We start from the raw sequence: 17,941 nt of genomic DNA on the forward strand, positions 1-17,941 counted from the left end.
TCGAGCCACAGTCTGAGTCACGCCGGCGGACCGCCACGCCCAACTCCCGCGCGATGACTCCCGGCCTCTTTAACGCAGGGCGACATCTATACGCGTTGAAAACCCCTGACGGACCGGAAGTTTCCGTTATCAGCCGAGCCTCAATCTGATACGAGAGCGAGGGGACGGGCCAGTGGTCTGCACGTGTTGTGCCTGCCGTGGTCGTCCTTGTTTCTCGCCTTTGTCCAGCCTTTGGGTCGGAATGTGCCGCGTTCATGGCTCTGCACCGGATAGTGGCGGTTCTCTGGGCCGTGCTGACACTCCTGGCGTACGGTAGGTGGGCGAACAATCGCACGTCAACACCAAGCTATTCTAAACCAATGTCAGGTCTACTGAGGAGGTCCTCACTGTAACCATCCAGGCCGATTGGACACCTGGCGCTAATTTTAATGAACTCTGGGGAGTTATGTGACAAGCGCGCGCTGGCCTGAGGCCATCGAACACGTAAAGCAGCCAATGCAACCTCTCTTCATGTCGAAATTCTTCGTGGAGGCGAGGACGAAGCTAACCTTGCAATTACAGAGTTTCAGTGCGTCCAAGACGAAAGGGTATCCTGAACGACCAAATGTTGTCATGGAAAGTACTCTCGCCGCGATCGCATGGTTCCTGTAAGACATCACCAAACGGTACTCTAGATGCTCCTCTAGGAATGCACCGTGTGCATAGGTGGATCCTGGGGGGGAGGCACGGAGCCATGGCCCCCCAAAAAACTCTGAGAGTATGTTTTGGCCCGCCACCCCAAAACATTCCCAGAACTTCATAAAAGTTTCGTGTACTTACCGTCTGTTTGATGGTGCGGTATCAAACATTTCTTTCCGTTCGGAAAACTTTATGATGAAAAGTTTGGCAGCGATTTGAACATAAAAAGCGCATGTTGACGCGGCTTAGTCATACTCGCGCAAACATCGTGCTTGATAAGTGCACTGGACCTCTGATCCCACACCAGCCAGCTGGCGACCAACGGTTGCCCTCCCCCTCCAAAAAAACAACTCCAGGCTAGATCCGCCCCTGATCGTGTGATAGTTCCGTCAAGCTTTTAGGATTGCATTTTGCAATATAGCGAATGGCCGATATGACTTTTAATAACTGTGTATGAATAAACTTTATGAAATATAGTTTAAACATGTGGTTATGATTGCGTGCTGCGATGCGGCCAACCACGGCGATAATTGACATGATTTGCGTGGGTGGATAGGATGGGAAATGGATGGGAAATAATGAAGAGGCATTGGTGGACGTATTTTATGTGTAGCATTTATGCATCTACATAAGCCCCTAATGTGCTTATATTTCTGGACATGATAATGTTACACGACTTTCGTGCTTCAATAACGGCTACCCGTCACCCATCAGAGCGCGTTATTTTTTTTAGCGCGTGCTCTTGACTGACAGCGGATGGCATTGTACGATTGTCCATAGATGGGAAAATCGGCGGCAGAAAGCTTGTGCACAATATGGAAAGTTTGGATGTGAGACAGTGTTATAAGTTAGTTTGTAATGAAGTCTGCAGAACGGGCCAGCCTCAGATAGCTCGTAATCTGGACACTACAAATATTAAATAGTCAAACAACATCAAACATGCGAGGATATAAATCTGCCCCTGTTGTCTTTACAGGCAGTAATTATTAACTTGTGGTTCCGCGTAGTCAGTGGAATATTTCATTTGTTACAAATTGCACAGACAACAGAACGTTTTCATCCTGATGCCTTTTTGCAAACATAATGTAACGCTTCTAGAAAAAAGGCCAAAACAGGTCAAGTCAAGCCTATAACGCACCTAGAAATGCCATACAGATGCCCTCAAGATGTCCCCGCCCTCTGAAGTTGATTCTAATCGAGTCCCAAGATCTGTTAAGGGCGTCACGAACAGTTTGGCGGATGGCAGAAAATAGAGACCTCCTAAGTTTGAAAACACTCCCACATCTCACCAGCAAGTATGACTTCTTATATTGTCGCTTCACTGAAGTGATCTCGTTCTCGAACGCCACATGTCAGATACGTGTGAGATAGGCGCTTTGTTTTCGCTTAAAGAAGCATTTACCACATCACTGCGCGCCGCAGTTATTATCTTAAAAAGTATCAGGATGTCAACGCTTATGAAATAATCGTTTTCAGTACACAGAGGTCTGGAAGCAATTTGAGGTCAAGTTAACTTTAAGTCAACCCGAAATTTTGTTTAGAACAGTCGGCGTGGTCTCAGTGCTATTAACCAAAGGACCCGAATATTACGTCACTAAAACCCATAATGTAAGCTTGAGGTCAAGGTTATCTCAGGTCAAGTCCGGGCCACTCATCCGTTTTCAGAGACCCGTCCTTGCTCACAGGTGCTGCTGATCCTGCCGCCAGCTGCGAGGGTCAGACCAGCTGCGGCGCCTGCCTGACGGCTCACTACAGATGCGCCTGGTGCCGCTCGCCGGTCAGTCACGTGACCCTGCGCCCGGCTCGCCGCCGGATGTCACATGTCACCCAGGCTCAACGCTTAACACGTGCCGGGTGGGGGTCAGTTTGATCCACGAAGGCTTTTACAGAATAGTTTCCGAACGGTGCACTGAAGTCGAGCCAAGTTTTGCATAGTTGAAGAAAATTGGAAATCGGATCTTTTGGTATAAAAATTAACTTTGTAAGGCCGCCAACCTTGGCAGATCAAAGTCAGGCCGTGACTGTGAGTGGAGGCAATTTCGACGGAACGGTTTAATCTGGCGCGTTAGCGGAGTGTCAAAAACCATACATTCGTGAGATGGTTTATTACACAATAAAACAACTAAATCAGGGAGTGAGTAAATTTCATCAACCTAGGGCCTGGTATGATGGTCAGGCCGAGGTCCATATTAGCCTGCTTTTTTACTCGGGAGTTTGCTGCATGACAAAGTTTCTTATGATAAGTTCGAAATCAGCAATGACAGGGACTGCATCAGGCCTCTTCCAAGGACTTCTTAAAGGTCAGAGTAGCGCATTGACTTAAAATGACTCGGTTCAACATTTTGTTTTTAAGAACATATCGTCAAGCGCAATTCCTGACGCTTACTAAAATGAAAAAATGAAAGCAGCCTCCTAGAATTTTCGGCACCATGGCCTTCTGAGGGTAAAGAGGTCACTGACCTTAAATAAACCCAGAGCCACTTTCCTTGGACAGGAATCTTGGTTCAAGGCAGTTGCATGAGAAGGTCTTGGGTCTTCATGAGAAGGGTCACGTTGGACAACAATCAGGGTGTTTGGCCTAATTTGATCTCACTTAATTCAAAGATCATGACCTTGTTTGATCTTACTTAACCAGAATGTCACGATTTGGTTTGACCTTTCTTAGTCCAAAGGCCACGACCTGGGCGCCTCAAGTCTTAACACAAATGAGCTCACATAGATGCCAGTACACCCTGTGAACTCGGTGTACCTAGCTCTGCTGTTTTTGAGATCTTAGGGGGTCAAATTGACCCCACCAGAGCAAGGGTCTTCAATCGGCCACCCGGGGCGCGTGTTAAGGCTCAGGCGTGGAGCTGGCCAGGGATGTCTCCGCTCGGTTTGCTTACAAAACACCTGGTACCTGGGTACCGTACCAGGGTACCGGTACCGTGATCCGGGTCACTCACTGCAGGCGCTGCCCACATCACGACTCCACCGGTCAGCCCCGCTCCCTTTGCATGCTTTCCCGCTGCCCGCTGTGTGGTGCCGTTCTACCGTCGGTGTCACGGGCGCGCCTGTGCCGCCGCGTCGCCGGATGACGGCGCGGACGTCGGCCTCGACAGGCGTTCGGCTACAGCCGGTGCAGCCAGCTGGCGGTGATGTCGCGCCTCTGCGCCGCCGACGACATCGTGTCACCCAGCTCGGAGGCCGAGATCGTCGACGACGGAGAGCCCTCGGACCAGTCCCCCTCCCAGCAGCCGGCGCAGCTGGCGCCGCGGCACCTGCGGGTACGGCTTCGCCCTCGTGAGTACACGGCTGTGCCCGCGGCATACCCCTCTGAGCGTTCGGCGCTCATGCGCGGATCCTGCAAATGAAGTGCAGGATGCCGGACTGGATCCCGCCCACAAAGGCTCTGTAGAATACAAGGTCCACCACTGGGTTTCAGGTCCATGCCTGCGTTTTGAACACCCTTCTGCGCCTTGTGAGGTACCTCGCTGCGTGCTTGTGACAATGTCCTGTAGGTCTCTCGTGACTAGCGAGAGTTACCGTGTGCAGCACAAGAAATAGGTCCTGTCTTGGCCGAGACAAGAACGGCTTGTGTAACACCCCACCGGCTTTGCGGATAGAGCGCATACAATGAAAAGTCACCGAACGAAGACGATATTAGAACATGAAGTAAGAACCCGGTCCAATTTCCGTCGCCTGAAAAGAATGCTTCCGCAAACGCGGAAACGAAGGCTTTCGAGCACCGAAAAGTAAACTTGGTAGCACAACTGCCGCCGGAAACGTTCCTCTATCTGCCCACTCCTTCTCCCGGCACTGCGGCAAACTGAAGCCCTCAAGCCATAGTGGCGTCCCACCTCCTTCATCGGTCATGTGAGGTGACGCCTATTCTAGCAGACATACATGCAGACCTACATATCTACACGTGACCCTTCGTCGGTAACGTAGCGCGGTGCCCCACCCCATTCCCCTCATCGGTCACGTGATGCGGCGGCCCCACCCCTTCATCGGTCACGTGACATGGTGCCGTCTTCGTCCTTGCGGAGACGGGTCTGAGCAGTGTGCCGACAATGCTTCTAACACAAATCGGCTGCCTACGCAACTTCCGCGACACAACTCCTACACGACAGTCCTTATTGTGCAAGTACTTTCATTACACAAACTTCTATGCGGCAAAACTTTTATCACAAAAAAATATGTGCTGAGTTTCTTCTATGCGACGAAACTTCTTACCAAAACTTCTACGCGACGCTCCTCCCAAAACAAGCACTCGTAACTTGTAAACCTCCAGGTGTCACAACTGCTAGAGCAAAGCCTTCTACACGGCATTATTTATGCGCGGCAAGCCATCTAACGCCAAACCGTATGCTCGACATTACCACTTATGCAAAACCATCAGTGCGCTGTCGTGCACGGATGGGATTCGGACGACAGTGCACGTGGGGATTCGGGGACGTGCAGTGCCCTGTACAAACTCGGGCAATCCCGGTGATGTTCATGATCCGGGACGGTACGCCAGCCGAGTGCTTCCAGAACGGGTGAGATGTGATCGCTGTGGCGGACAACACTCATTAGCTTGGCTGCAAAGTGTATCACCCTTCGCACCCTGTCTGGGTGGTGCTCGGCCACTGCAGTGGACAGGCAGTGGAGGATATGGGAGAAGACGTGAGTTTAGACAAGGGGCTTCAGAACTCCAGGAGTGAAGCGGTGTCGAATTTTGGTTAGGCATACAATAATCGCATTACAGTGCCGAACGAGAGAGGAGACGTGCGGTTCCAAGATGAGGTGGTGGTCGGGAAATACATCAAATACCTTCACTAAAGAGGACGAATGAATGCCTGTGCCAGAGATGGTGATGTAGAAGTTCCCGGGCCTTGCGATGCAGGATTTGGTACCGATCAGCATGAAGGCTGTCTTTTTGGGGCTCATTTTAAGGCTTTTTGACTGAAACCAGTTTTGTAGGCACTGAATGGACTCTTCGGCACGGGCTTTCAGGTTGGACAGGCCGACGGCATCGGGGCTAGCGGGGTCAAGGAGCTGGGTGTCATCAGCACAGGATGGTAGGCGGCCGCGGGATAGGAAGCTGGATAGACCGTTGATGAAGATTTCCGGAGCCATTCCGAGGACCGTCCGTACCATTCCAGCTCGCTAAGGAGGACGTCGTCACCAATGCCGTCAAAGGTGTTGCTAAGGCGAACCACGTCATAATCAACGCGACATGGCCGTTGCCAACAGCCCTTGCCATTCACCCGGCGGCGTCGAGCAGGGCGTCCTCCGCCGAGTGACGTGGACGGAAAGCATATTGCGATGACGTCAGTACAAGACTGTCGAGAAAGTAAAAAGTGAGCTGCGAGCAAACGGCCTCGGTAATTTTCAAGAGTGTAGAGGGGATAGAAATGGACCGAAAGCTGTTCAGGTCTGGTCGATCGCCCGACTTGAACACCGGTGTGACGCACGCGATCTTTCAGGCGTACGGAAAGGTGCGCAATGTGATGACAAGTTGGTCAGATGTAGGAGATCAGCGCCGATTACAGGGAAACACCTTTTCACTGCATAGAGTGGTACGTCACTGGCACCGACAGCCCTCGACGCGCTCATCTTCCCGATGGCTACAGAGAGCTTCGGTAGGTGACTGAATGCAAGGAGAGCGCCGAGGCCCAGGCACGGTACGGACACGTCCAAGCCGAGGGTGCACTCGCGTTGCCATGCATCGCCGCCGCCTCCGCAGCGATGCAGGGGCCAACGGCGGCGAAGAGGGCATTGAGTTTGTCCGCCCGGATGCCCATGTTGTAATCGGGCATGTCGCGTCCTCTCAATGGCTGCAGTCCGAACTGCATGAGGCGGCTCCAGAAGCATCGCCGCCCTGTTGGTGGACCGCTGCACGGGAAGGAGCGTCGCGCGAGTGTGACAGTCCCTTCACTCTGTCACGGCACCACTGGTACACGCGGCGCGCCTCTGTGGTACGGCAGCGCTCCCAGGTCTCGCGGACGCGCTCGCGCTTCCCACACAGCCGCGGAGACTTCGGTATCTCTACGCAGGCATGGACATGACGTCACGTCACGCCGACATGACGTCACGATGATGGTCGGACAGTGAGCCTCACTGCGGCATTCCACATGTCCATAAATGCAGTCACCATGTCATCGGCGGTGCCTGGTGGTGTAGAGTGGCCCTCAATCGGTGAGCAGCAGACTCAGGTTGTACGCGTCCTAGTCGACGCGTCTCCACGGTCGCACGGCGGTGGTAACTGACCGCTGGCGCTCTCTGGGGACGGGAGCGCGGAGCAGCACCGGTTGGTGGTCCGCCACAGGCCCGAGGAGAACCTCGGCTGAGTCCCGGAGACCGGTCGCGTTGGTGACGATCAAGTCCGGTAGTGTTAGTGTCGGGTGAAGGTGGGCGGGCTTGACGACAAACTGTTCGATGCTCACGCTTCTCAGGATGCGTTGTGGTACATCACGTATCACAAGTATTCGCATTAGAAGCCATATCGGGGGAAGTTGAGTCGTTAGCAGCAATTTCGTTAGAAGTTCTGCTGTGGGACCGGTCTTAGCCAGTCGCGCAGCCAGAACCTAGCAAAGGGGAGGGGGGGGGGGGGGGACACAGGTTTGACAAAGGGCCTGCTGATAGTGCAAAGGCCCCAAAAGTTACCAGATATGGCCTATTTGTTAATGACGGGATGCTTTTAGTTGATGTAGTCTGGGATTATAATTCACCAGTGCTACGTTTAGATTGATGTTAGAAACAGATTGCATTTACAGTACCACTAAGTGGTGCTGGTTAGAATCTGGTGGTGGATAAGTTTCATCTGTCCACAGGATATTCTCAACGTTGTGAAAAAGATGCGCCCAATCTTGTCTTTAAACGGTGCGCATTAATGTTGAAAGACATTCGGAAACATCATTTCACGACGGGTCGTTCTCCGCGCGGGGCGCGACGTGCTACTTGCAATGGGACAAAACAGCCGTTCAGTCTTACGGAAACTGCAACCCAGAACGCTGCTGTCCTTGCCTCCGGAGATTTCGGGCGCGCAGGCTCAAACCTTTTGATATAATACGTTTCACTTATCGATTTTGCAAAATAATGAACGTTCTCAGGTAAGCATGGGATGACCATGTTCGTTTCTAACTCATCTCGACCTAGCCCAGTCAGAAGCCCGAAGGGCCATTCCATTCCACCGCGGGGTGTCATCCGGCTGTCATTCTGGCGACACTGGGCGGATCACCCTGGTTCATCCGGAGGCCCTTAGAGGGATACATCATGTCACATGGTCCCTTCCTGACACGGAAGGCCTTCTGACTCGCGCACTTGGTCCCAGATCGACGCAGCGACCCCCTTAACGCAACAATATTCTTGTCGCCGCAGGTGGTCCCATAATTGGCGTATAGACTCCTGTTCGACTTGGCCATGCTGGAAATGGGCTGCAGAGCCCGCCGTTCGCCATTGGTGGCTCTGATTGGCTCAGGACTCTTATTGCCTCAATGAGAAGACTTTTATTAAGTATAATATTTGCTTTCATTGTCAGAGGGGCCCCCGACCAACGCAAAATGTCCTGTTCTCATTCGAGGTCCCGTCCCCGTCCCACGTTAAGCAAATGTTCCGCTAACCACTCGGGATCCCTTGCTGACATAGAACACGCTATTAAGCACTGGGCCCCAGACCGGTGGCAGGAGTGCCGCATCGTTGCAGAGTCCCCACGATTAATGCAAGTCGCCTGCTGGCCCGGCCGCTTGTCCCTGCTTGGGAAACGGGCCCCAAGAGCTCAGAACCGACACGGAGCCGAATGCTCGGTGTTGGTGATTATTGACCGAAATAGAGGAAACTCTGTCTCAGAGATTGCCAATCGGTACAATAGACCCTCTTTACTGCATTTGAGAAAATCGCGGCCGCAGCTACGGCCAGGGTACTAAATGTGACCCACAGGCAGCCTTCGGATTCCTTCAGCCTTACAATATTTGGTCCTGATGGGTCCACTTCCCCTCTTCGGACCTCCTCAAACACAGCCTGTGACCGACTTCGGGGGTCACTACCCCCACACGTGACCTTCTGTTAGGCATTGTGGCTCCTGACCGATACAGAGGTCCCAACCATTGTTTCAGGGACCCAGACTGATGCAAGTCGTGGCCCGGGCCTTGCTCCCGCTTGGGAAATGAGTCCCCAGGGCTCAGACTTACATGGAGCCAATTGTTCGTTGCTTGGAGGTCTCTGGCCGACCGAGAAACCTGCACTGGCTTAGGAGTCCTCAAACGACACAAGCTGACCTCTGCTGATATTTTAGATCATGGCCTATCGGCCGCGATTCTTCACGTGCACCTACGGCCAGTCCTTCGGGCCCTTATGTCCTCCAACCGAGCCCTTGATCGTCGGTTCTGCTGTGCCGCCCGGGCCCCTCTTCATGCCTCATCGAACACTGCCCTTGGTCGGCTTGCGAGCCCTGCAACCACAGGACCCTTCTTTAGGCATTGCTGGGGCCCCTGACAGATACAGAGGCTCCGACCAGTGGAAATCGCTGGCCCCGGCTTTGTAGCTGATTAGGAAGTTGGCTCTCAGGCTCATGTAGACACGGAGCTGACTGTGCGGTGCTGGTTGTGTCTGGCCGATGTATGGGGCCCATGTCCACTCAGGATTTCCCCGATCGCGGCGCAAAAAGGCCCTCTGACTGTCATTGAGGGTCCATCCCTGCAGGCTGGAGCCCCTGAATAAGGCACGTCCAGCACTTCGTGCCCATAAGCCTTTCAATCGGGCCCTTTGATCATCGGTCCCTATGGGGCCCTCTATGCGCTTTGGGCCCCTCGAACACTGCCCCCTGCCAGACTTGAGCCCCTCGCCAACACAGGGCCCTCTCTTAGCCACTACGGGGCCCCTGTCAGGCATTGGTGCCCCGAACAATTTAAATTGTTGGCTCCTGCTCTGTCCTCTGCTTGGGGGTATAGGCCTCTCAGGCCCATGCCGACACGGAGCCGTCTGTGAGCCATTGGTGGTGTCTGACCAACAGCTAGGCTCTTATCGACTAAGGGGCACCTGATCGGCACGGAAGGGCTCCCTGAATGATACTGAAGTGCTCGGTCCGTGGGCCGGGTCCCTGAATGCGACCTCCAGTCGGTCTTTCCGGCCCTTAATCGTAGGTCTAGGGGGGCATTCGGAACCTAACGAGGGGGGGACACCTCCCCTGTGCCCTCCCCCCTTCCCAGGGATGCGCATGCCTGATCTGAACGACGTGCTGGCATGGGATAGAAGAAATGCCACGACGGAAATAATCACGGAGGAATTGCACTGTCATCCTACGTTTACCTGCCGATGTTGCTCGTGCTGTTCCCTCGTACAGAACACGTATGTACGTTTGGGTCGCATGCAGATGATAACGTTCATCTTTTCGGTCGCCCCGGAGTGCCCCCAGCGTTTAGCCAGATCGGCCGGTCACCCCGGAGTGCCCACAGCGTTTAGCCAGATCGGCCGGTCGCCCCGGAATGCCTACAGCGTTTAGCCAGATCGGCCGGTCGCCCCGGAGTACCCACAGCGCTTAGCCAGTACCTCTAGTGTTTACTGAGCTCGGCTTTCCTCGACAGATGAGCAGTATGAATTCGAGGTGAGGTTTCGGCAAGCAGAAGACTACCCTCTGGATCTGTACTACCTCATGGACCTTACTTACTCCCAGTGGGACGACAAAGACAAGCTGGAGACCCTGGGTGAGGAATACGCGATGGCAATACTTGTATGCACAACTTCTGGTCAACGGCGCGGTTTAGCCCGCGCACTGGCAGGGTCAGGCGAAATTACTCGCCCTGGAAGGGGATCACGTCCTTCCCTACTGTCTCTGGGAGCATAAGATTAAGAGTTACTAAGCTCACGGGGGGTGTATACTAAAAGAAACTATGCTGTGTAAGAAAATCGTGACCATGGTCAATATATTCAAGGTCAAGGAGAAAGTGGGCAGGACTTTTTCAAGTATGTGTGGGTATAAGGAGGAGGAGGAGGGTGGGGAGCTAAAGTATTTCTTGCGGTATCTATCGGCTTCTATGTATAGTCACAGTATCGTGACAATAAAGAGCTTAACTATGCCTTCATCACCCCCCTTCCCACTCCCTTTCAGGCAAGGACATGGCCATCACGCTACGTAGCCTCACCAAAAACTTCCGCGTCGGGTTCGGCAGCTTCGTGGACAAGCCGGTGATGCCGTACGTGTCCCAGGTGCCGCAGGACCTGCAGAACCCCTGCGCCATCTACGGCCGCGAATGTGTGGCGGCGTACGGCTTCAGGAATCACCTCAACCTCACCAATGACGTTGTATCGCTTCACGGCGCAGGGTCAGTCGTCGAGAGCACTGCCCCGAGCGATTGCACCGCTGACGCACTCAGTTTCACAGGCAAGGTCAGAGCATCACAAGCTGTACGCTAATAGCCTCAGCTCATGCTCGCAGAAGTGAGTTTAAAAGCTATGTGCCAGTAGCCTCAGTTCATGTTCTCAGCCAGAGAGTTTATAAGCTGCACGCTACTAGCCTCAGTTCGTGTTCGCAGCAGTGAGTGTACAAGCCGCACGCTTCTAGCCTCAGTTCATGTTCACAGCAGTGAGTGTACAAGCTGCACGCTAATAGCCTCAGTTCATGTTCACAGCCAATGAGTTTACAAGCTGCACGCTACTAGCCTCAGTTCATGTTCACAACAGTGAGTGTACAAGCTGCACGCTGCTAGCCTGCTAGCCTCAGTTCATGTTCACAGCAGCGTGTGTACAAGCTACGCGCTAATAGCCTCAGCTCATATTCACAGCAGTGGGTGTATAAGCTACTACTAGCCTTACTTCATGTGTACGGCAGTGAGTGTACAAGCTGCACGCTGCTAGCATCAGTTGATGTTCACAGCAGCGAGTTTACAAGCTACGCGATAATAGCCTCAGCTCATATTTAGTCAGTGAGTGTACCGCGTAGCCCACGAATGCGGGAACATCATCGGTAATAGCTTCGTGACATGGTCCCGTCCTTCACACCGCCGTGTTACCAACACAGCAGCGGCAGTGTGTCTGCTGGGCGTTAAGGTCATTCCATCGTCACGGATGGTGACATGGTTTCTTCGCACATCTGGCACACAAGTGGTCCACGGTTATGCTTGTTATTCTCCCGAACCGAGCAGAAAAACGTAAATAAATTGTGGCTTGTGGTAGGGTACCTTTTGGCACCTTTCAAGGTATAAGCTTTGCCAGTGAGTATTTCATGCAATCGGCACATGGAAAGTCGTTCCGTTGTGCGACGGTTCGAAACAGGATTTCCATATAAAGGCCATCGACATGCATACATCGACTCCAGGCCGTTTCCCGGTGGAATCCTTTGACCTTCTGATAACAATTATTTATGGATTCCGTGGTCTGTCAAACCCCTGAGATCCACTCTCAGCCGGGCAAAAATTGAAATGGGCTGTGTAAATGCTTGAGCGAAGTACAGAGTATGGAGAGAGAGAGAGACTCCCAGTTGTATTTGACGTCGGTTGTGAAGTCAAACAAAGAGTCTAGTTTAACAAGTCAGAGGTGGTCTGTCGGTCAGGCTGCAGGAACACAATCATCCGGGGTGAGACTCTGATGTCTGGCGTGGCAGGGCATGCTTGGTCAGACGGCTATCGCGTACCAGCATGTGATGGAGTAAGCATCATCGACTGAGAGCATCACTGGAAAATGTCGGGAAGACCAAGGAGACAGCACGCATGACATTGACTAATAACGCCATTAGTAAGCCAAGTATAGACCTCAGCTCAAGATAATTCCCAGTTCTGCGGATAAATCACCAAATATCCAGATAAATGGCATCAAGTCCTAACACTGAAAGATTGGCATTTTGGCCGGCTGAGTTTATAGAGCACTGGCCTCGCAATTAAAGAAGACGATAGTTTCCAGAAATTTCCAAGCAGAGAATTCGGGTTGTGATGCATACATGGCCAAGTTCCTCCCAGTCCTTCTCAGGACTCCATAACAGCTGACGGCGACCGGAGAGTTAACCGGCCGAGGCGCTGTGTGTAACTAACACGCCAGACGATACGGTAGTCCGAACAATGACTCCATCCACGCCTCTTTTCAGCCCTTCCGTAAAATTACTTTATCCTGGCTGCCTCCCTGTCGGTAGGTGTGCAGTACTTGTAGAAACTACTGACCTTGACATGGCTCACGATAAACGAACATTGACTAAAATGAACATCTAGTCCGTCTTGCTGCACACGACACCAATGTCAAAAATAATGGCGCGGCCCTTGTACAACGCAGTCGACCAATCCACATCGTTATCGGACCTACCATTATCGTGTAATTTGTGTGGACGTAAGGCATAAGCCGAAGAAGCAACGGTTTGTAAATCTGAGTTCGATAAACGTGTTTTGGCTATTGAATGTCAGGGAAATTGCTCGAAAACGATTATTTCCTGGTCAAAGTGTTTGGTAATACTTAACCCCACCCTCCCCCCAAACAAATTTAAAAAGTTTTTCAGCATACAAAGCTTTCGTGAAAACGGCTACCACCCCAGATGAACATTGCTGGTGCGGTGACTCGACCTCCAATTTCCTTGAGTCAGATCACTGCGACGAACGTGCAGCAGCGTCGAGTACAGGTCTGGTGTCGGCCGGCATGGGAACCTCGTGCCGGCGCAGGCACGTGGACGCCTGAGTCGGAAACACGGGTAGCCTGCAGCCCCGCAAGTGCTCTCGGCGGTCACGTTTGAGTGGATTCACGCACGCTGCCGCTCACGCTAGTCTATTCCTAGCCGGTCGATGACTTCCGAGTCCTCCACGGTGGTGATCGTGCGTTATTAAGAGATGGAAATGTAATTGTGCCCCGAAATTGACAACTATGGTAGCCGGTCTGTTGCGAATGAGCACGTTTCGATGCTCTTCACTGCCATACCAGCCAACCGTGTTTTTAATTAGTCAGCTTCCTCCATCATTCATCGGCAAAACAGCAGGTTGGGTGGCCCATTTGGTCCATTTTCAGTTTCATCATTGGGACTTAGGATGTTTTGCCATTCTGTCGTCTTCTGTTTAGATCCTCATCCCTGGCAAGGTACATGTAAGCATGTTATCATTTTAGTCATCTTCAGTTCCAATACATGTCTTTATCGTATGTTTGCCATTTGGTGAGTTACTGTCATCATTTCCATGCCACTTCAATTCATGTTTTATTCTTTGACAATTCAGCTATTTTTTTAAACGATGCTTTTTGTCCTTGTCGATGCCTATGCCGTCGAGTTTAACTTTCGACAGGACTTAATTCAGTGTTGCTTCTTGATCAGTGATCATACACTTTTGGTCTTCCAATGATAATAACGAATTTTGCACGACTCACAGATGTACTTCAGTGCAATTTGTTGCCTGATCTTTTGGCCTCAAAATGGCAAAACAGGGGAAAAAGATGGTTGAGTCTGCGAATTATCTGCGTAGGACACACCCACACACCACACCCATACACCACCACACACACACACACACACACACACACACACACACACACACACACACACACACACACACACACACACACACACACACACACACACACACACACACACACACACACCACACCACACACACACACACACACACACACAAACCACACAACACACACACACACACACCACACACACACACACACACACCACACACAACACAACCCACACACCACACACACACACACACACCACACACACAATGTACATATAAACATATGTATCTGCGTGATGGTTTGTTAAGCATCATCAATATCCGGGTGACTTGAAATATTTGAATACCTGTATCGATGTCAGTTGCTTTATCGTTGTTTAGCCAGTATATCCCGTGTACAGTGACTGGCCCTCAGGCTATTTCCAACAGAAAATATGACTCAGGACTGACTTCCAAACTACATGCTAATCGAGACTAGCTCAATCCAGCAAAAATAATTACCACTTCCTGGCCGTGAATTGTGCGCTGCGTCCGTGGTTCAATCCTAGCCTTGGGTTTCCCTCAAACTGTCATCGCACAACGGCTGGCTTGAAGTTTGTTCGTGACCGGACCTGGCACTGGTCCACAGGTGAGCGCCGCCAGGGTGTCAGCCAACGTGGACGACCCGGAGGGCGGCCTGGATGCGCTCGTCCCAGGCCGGTCAGCTGCTCCGACATCCGTAGGCTGGAACAAGAGTGCGCGCAAGCTGCTGATCTACTCCAGCAACGGACTGTGTCCATCTGGCTGGGCAGGCATTGGTATGTCGTCTATTCTACTCCAGCACGGACTGTTCCATCGGGCTGGGCAGGGTCATGGTATGTCGTTTTTCTACTCCAGCAACGGACTGTTCCATCTGGGGACTGGGACAGGGCCATGGTATGTCGTCTTCTACTTCTAGCTCCAGCAACGGACTGTTTCCATCGGGCTGGGCAGGGTATGGTATGTCGTCTATACACCAGCAACGGACTGTTCCATCTGGCTGGGCAGGGCATGGTATGTCGTTCTTTCTACTCCAGCAACGGACTGTTCCATCGGGCCGGGCAGGGCATGGTTATGTCGTCTTTCTACCTCCAGCAACGGACTGTTCCATCGGACTGGGCAGGGCATATGGCCTTTGTATTCCAGCGACGGACTGTTCAGTCTGGCAGGACAGAGCATGGTGTGAAGTCTTTCTTTGAAACAACTGCGCGAGCCCACCGGATGGAAACACTTCAGCGCTCCTTGACAATGACAGCGAAGTGCCACGTGACCACGACGGTCACTTGAACGGTCGGAGGCGGCGCGGGGGTCGGCCGAGGGCGCGTATACACCTGCGCAATGTGGTCTGTGTCGTGCGCCAAAGTTTCATCTTGAATCATTGGGAAAATGCGGAAATCTTATCATTCACTTTTATCTTGTACTCATGTCATCCATTCTTATCATCAGAAGTCATAACATTCCATGCTATGATGCGAATCGTATCGTGCGCCACCGTGTCGCGTCGAGGCCGCAGCTCCCAGAGACAATCCGCGACGTCATCGCTGGCGTTCCGAGGTGACCGCGCCCGCTCGGAGCTCGGAGCGCGTTCCCGCCGGCCGGAAGGCAGGCGCCCAGCTCTGCGAGGGTATCGTCGACCGCGCTGTCCAACAGTCAGCGTGTGCCGGGGACGCAGTCATCCAGGCTCGGCAGACGGCCTCGGACCGGAAATCCAGTCAAGGCGACGTACACGGCGCAGATCACGCGCTACTGGAAGGATGAACTCGCGGCAGCCGGAGTCAACGCGGTAGTTGATGCCCACGGTGTCAAGCCCCCCCCCCCCCCCCCCCCCCGTCACCAGTCTGATAAGACGCTGACGGCTGCATGGGGCAACATTGAGCTCAGGCCCAACGGCGTCAAACGCGCGACACTTCTGCGCGGCCGGTCGAAGCTCACTCAACAGTGAGCGCGAAAAAGGTACACATCACCCTTCGCACGAGATGTGTTGTGAACGAGTCAACTGCCACAAGGAAGGTTGTACAGGTTTTTTGTTTGGGAATCAGTGTGGCCACTCAAATTAAATGTCCATCAGGTGAAACTTAATAAAACGGCAGCAATATTTGCCATGAATCGCCAGAATAGGTTCTGATATTTGTGAGAATGTGGTATTACAACTATCATGTCATGTTTTAAGGTTCAGACAATTATATCAGGCATCATGATGATTTCCTATGTCTGGCGAGGCGGAGCTAAACTGTTGGGCTCCTCGGGAAGGGGATGGGGCATCTCAACGCGGCCTACCCAGGCCAGTCCGTAGAGCGCCTCTGTCGCGCGCTAATTTGCTGCAACCACCGCATTCAGTACTTACTTTCCAGGCCACTGGCTTCGACATATAATGCCCTTATTGCCCAAACATCTGTGGCCCAGCATGTGCCCCGAGAAACTCTGTGGTCATGCGGCGAAGCCTGAATGCATTATTGAGGAGGGACACCCCTGGTCCCCAAACGAGCAGCCAGCCGCCTCCCCACTGCCACACAATAACAGAACATCAATGCTAAAAGTAGTCTAGGGGGAACATTAGAAGAGGCCACAGGAGAGGAGAACAATTCCTTCCAAATGTTGGTTTCGGTCTCCCAATTGTTGCTTTGCTTATGAAGTTTTACTTCTGTGGTCCGAAGTCGCTCCTTTCATGCACTTCAAACACATGTCGAAGTTGGAGCTCGTTTCCATAAAGCTCGCGAATCAAGCCAGCAAACGGCAGCTTCGGAGACGAGCCCCAACAAGCGGCACACTCAGCCGCCGGCCCCGCTGTTTACCACTGCGCCATCGCAGCCCAGTGCCTTTGTTTCTCGGCCCCACTGCGGGCTGGTGGAGTACAGCTTGTTGAGCAGGTCCAAGACTCGGCCTGACTGAGAGGTGAAGCGCGTCACATACCTGCCGCTTGGTTCGGAGATCTGAACTGCATGATCTTTGATCTTTGTGTCAGGAGTGTCGGCGGTGCATGTTCTCCCGCCTCTCCCATCGAAGTGTAGGCTTGTGATGCCGGACTCAAGCATGTCTTCAACCTGCTCTTACGCTGCATCTGTTCTCATACGGTGTCGGCGCGCCAGAAACCATTTCAGGGTCGATGTTTTTACTTTTCAGTCGCGTGTGCCTCGGTCAGTGTTAGCTTGGATCTCGTTAACCATTAACGCAGCAGTCCGGTATGACCACATAACGTTCGTGAGCTTTCATGCCTGGGAGCCAGTGAGAGTCTAGCACGGCATGGAGGGATATTCTAGGGACTCGCGTTCAGGTTCACCGGTGCAGTTTGCTGTGTCGTTTGTTCACCACCAATGATCTTCCGCCTCCTCGTGTGCCACGGACATGTATATGTTTCTGGTGGTTCAAGATTGATGGCACAAGCTGGCAGTGTGCACAAAGTTGGCTTCATTTCATACTTCACCCACATTTGTATCGGGAGGAAGATAACAGCACAAGACAGGCAAGAAGAAGCGAAAATTCCTACTGCGTTTTAATAGACGCTGACACCTGATGATAAAATAAGCAGTGGTACGCCTATAATCTTCAAGGACCGGTCCTTAATGCGCAAAGACCCTAAGAAGGGCTTAATACATCGTGTTCTCTCACTCATCGAGCCCTAACCGGTTCCCTGCTTTGTCTGCGCCGATTACAACAGAGGACCGGCTCCTGAGCCCTGACGTCATTGGGCCTGACCCGAACACACAAGCGCACCTGCTAAATGAAGCCAAAGCTATCGGAAGAGTGACGCAACCACAAAAATGTTATGACCAATCATTTAATTGTATGTGGCACGGGCAAACACCGCTAATCTAGCGTCCATATCAGCAACATGTCGCTCGAAATTGCGTTTTTGCGCAGCT

General features: G+C 52.4%; 1 protein-coding gene across 1 annotated transcript; it reads left to right on the forward strand.

The window, feature by feature from the left end:
- The first annotated feature begins 247 nt into the window (after positions 1 to 247).
- LOC119096699 (integrin beta-7-like) lies at positions 248 to 14,695 on the forward strand. Its single transcript, XM_037219593.1, has 6 exons — positions 248 to 312; positions 2,364 to 2,455; positions 3,780 to 3,960; positions 10,224 to 10,343; positions 10,748 to 10,961; positions 14,692 to 14,695. Exons 1-6 carry the CDS (start codon positions 255 to 257, stop codon positions 14,693 to 14,695), a joined length of 669 nt encoding a protein of 222 aa, XP_037075488.1. The 5' UTR covers positions 248 to 254.
- The last annotated feature ends 3,246 nt before the right edge of the window (positions 14,696 to 17,941 follow it).

Source organism: Pollicipes pollicipes, unplaced genomic scaffold (genome assembly GCF_011947565.3).
Source record: "Pollicipes pollicipes isolate AB1234 unplaced genomic scaffold, Ppol_2.1 Scaffold_4295;HRSCAF=5057_pilon_pilon_pilon, whole genome shotgun sequence".
Classification (NCBI taxonomy): domain Eukaryota; kingdom Metazoa; phylum Arthropoda; class Thecostraca; order Pollicipedomorpha; family Pollicipedidae; genus Pollicipes; species Pollicipes pollicipes.

What these genes read in the sequence shown, in the direction of transcription:
- LOC119096699 (XM_037219593.1), top strand. Translation starts at nt 255, where the DNA reads ATGGCTCTGCACCGGATAGTGGCGGTTCTCTGGGCCGTGCTGACACTC. An exon ending in GCGCCTGGTGCCGCTCGCCG is followed by an intron (nt 2,456 to 3,779) that starts GTCAGTCACGTG and finishes CGGCCTCGACAG; the next exon opens with GCGTTCGGCTACAGCCGGTG. An exon ending in GCGGGTACGGCTTCGCCCTC is followed by an intron (nt 3,961 to 10,223) that starts GTGAGTACACGG and finishes TTTCCTCGACAG; the next exon opens with ATGAGCAGTATGAATTCGAG.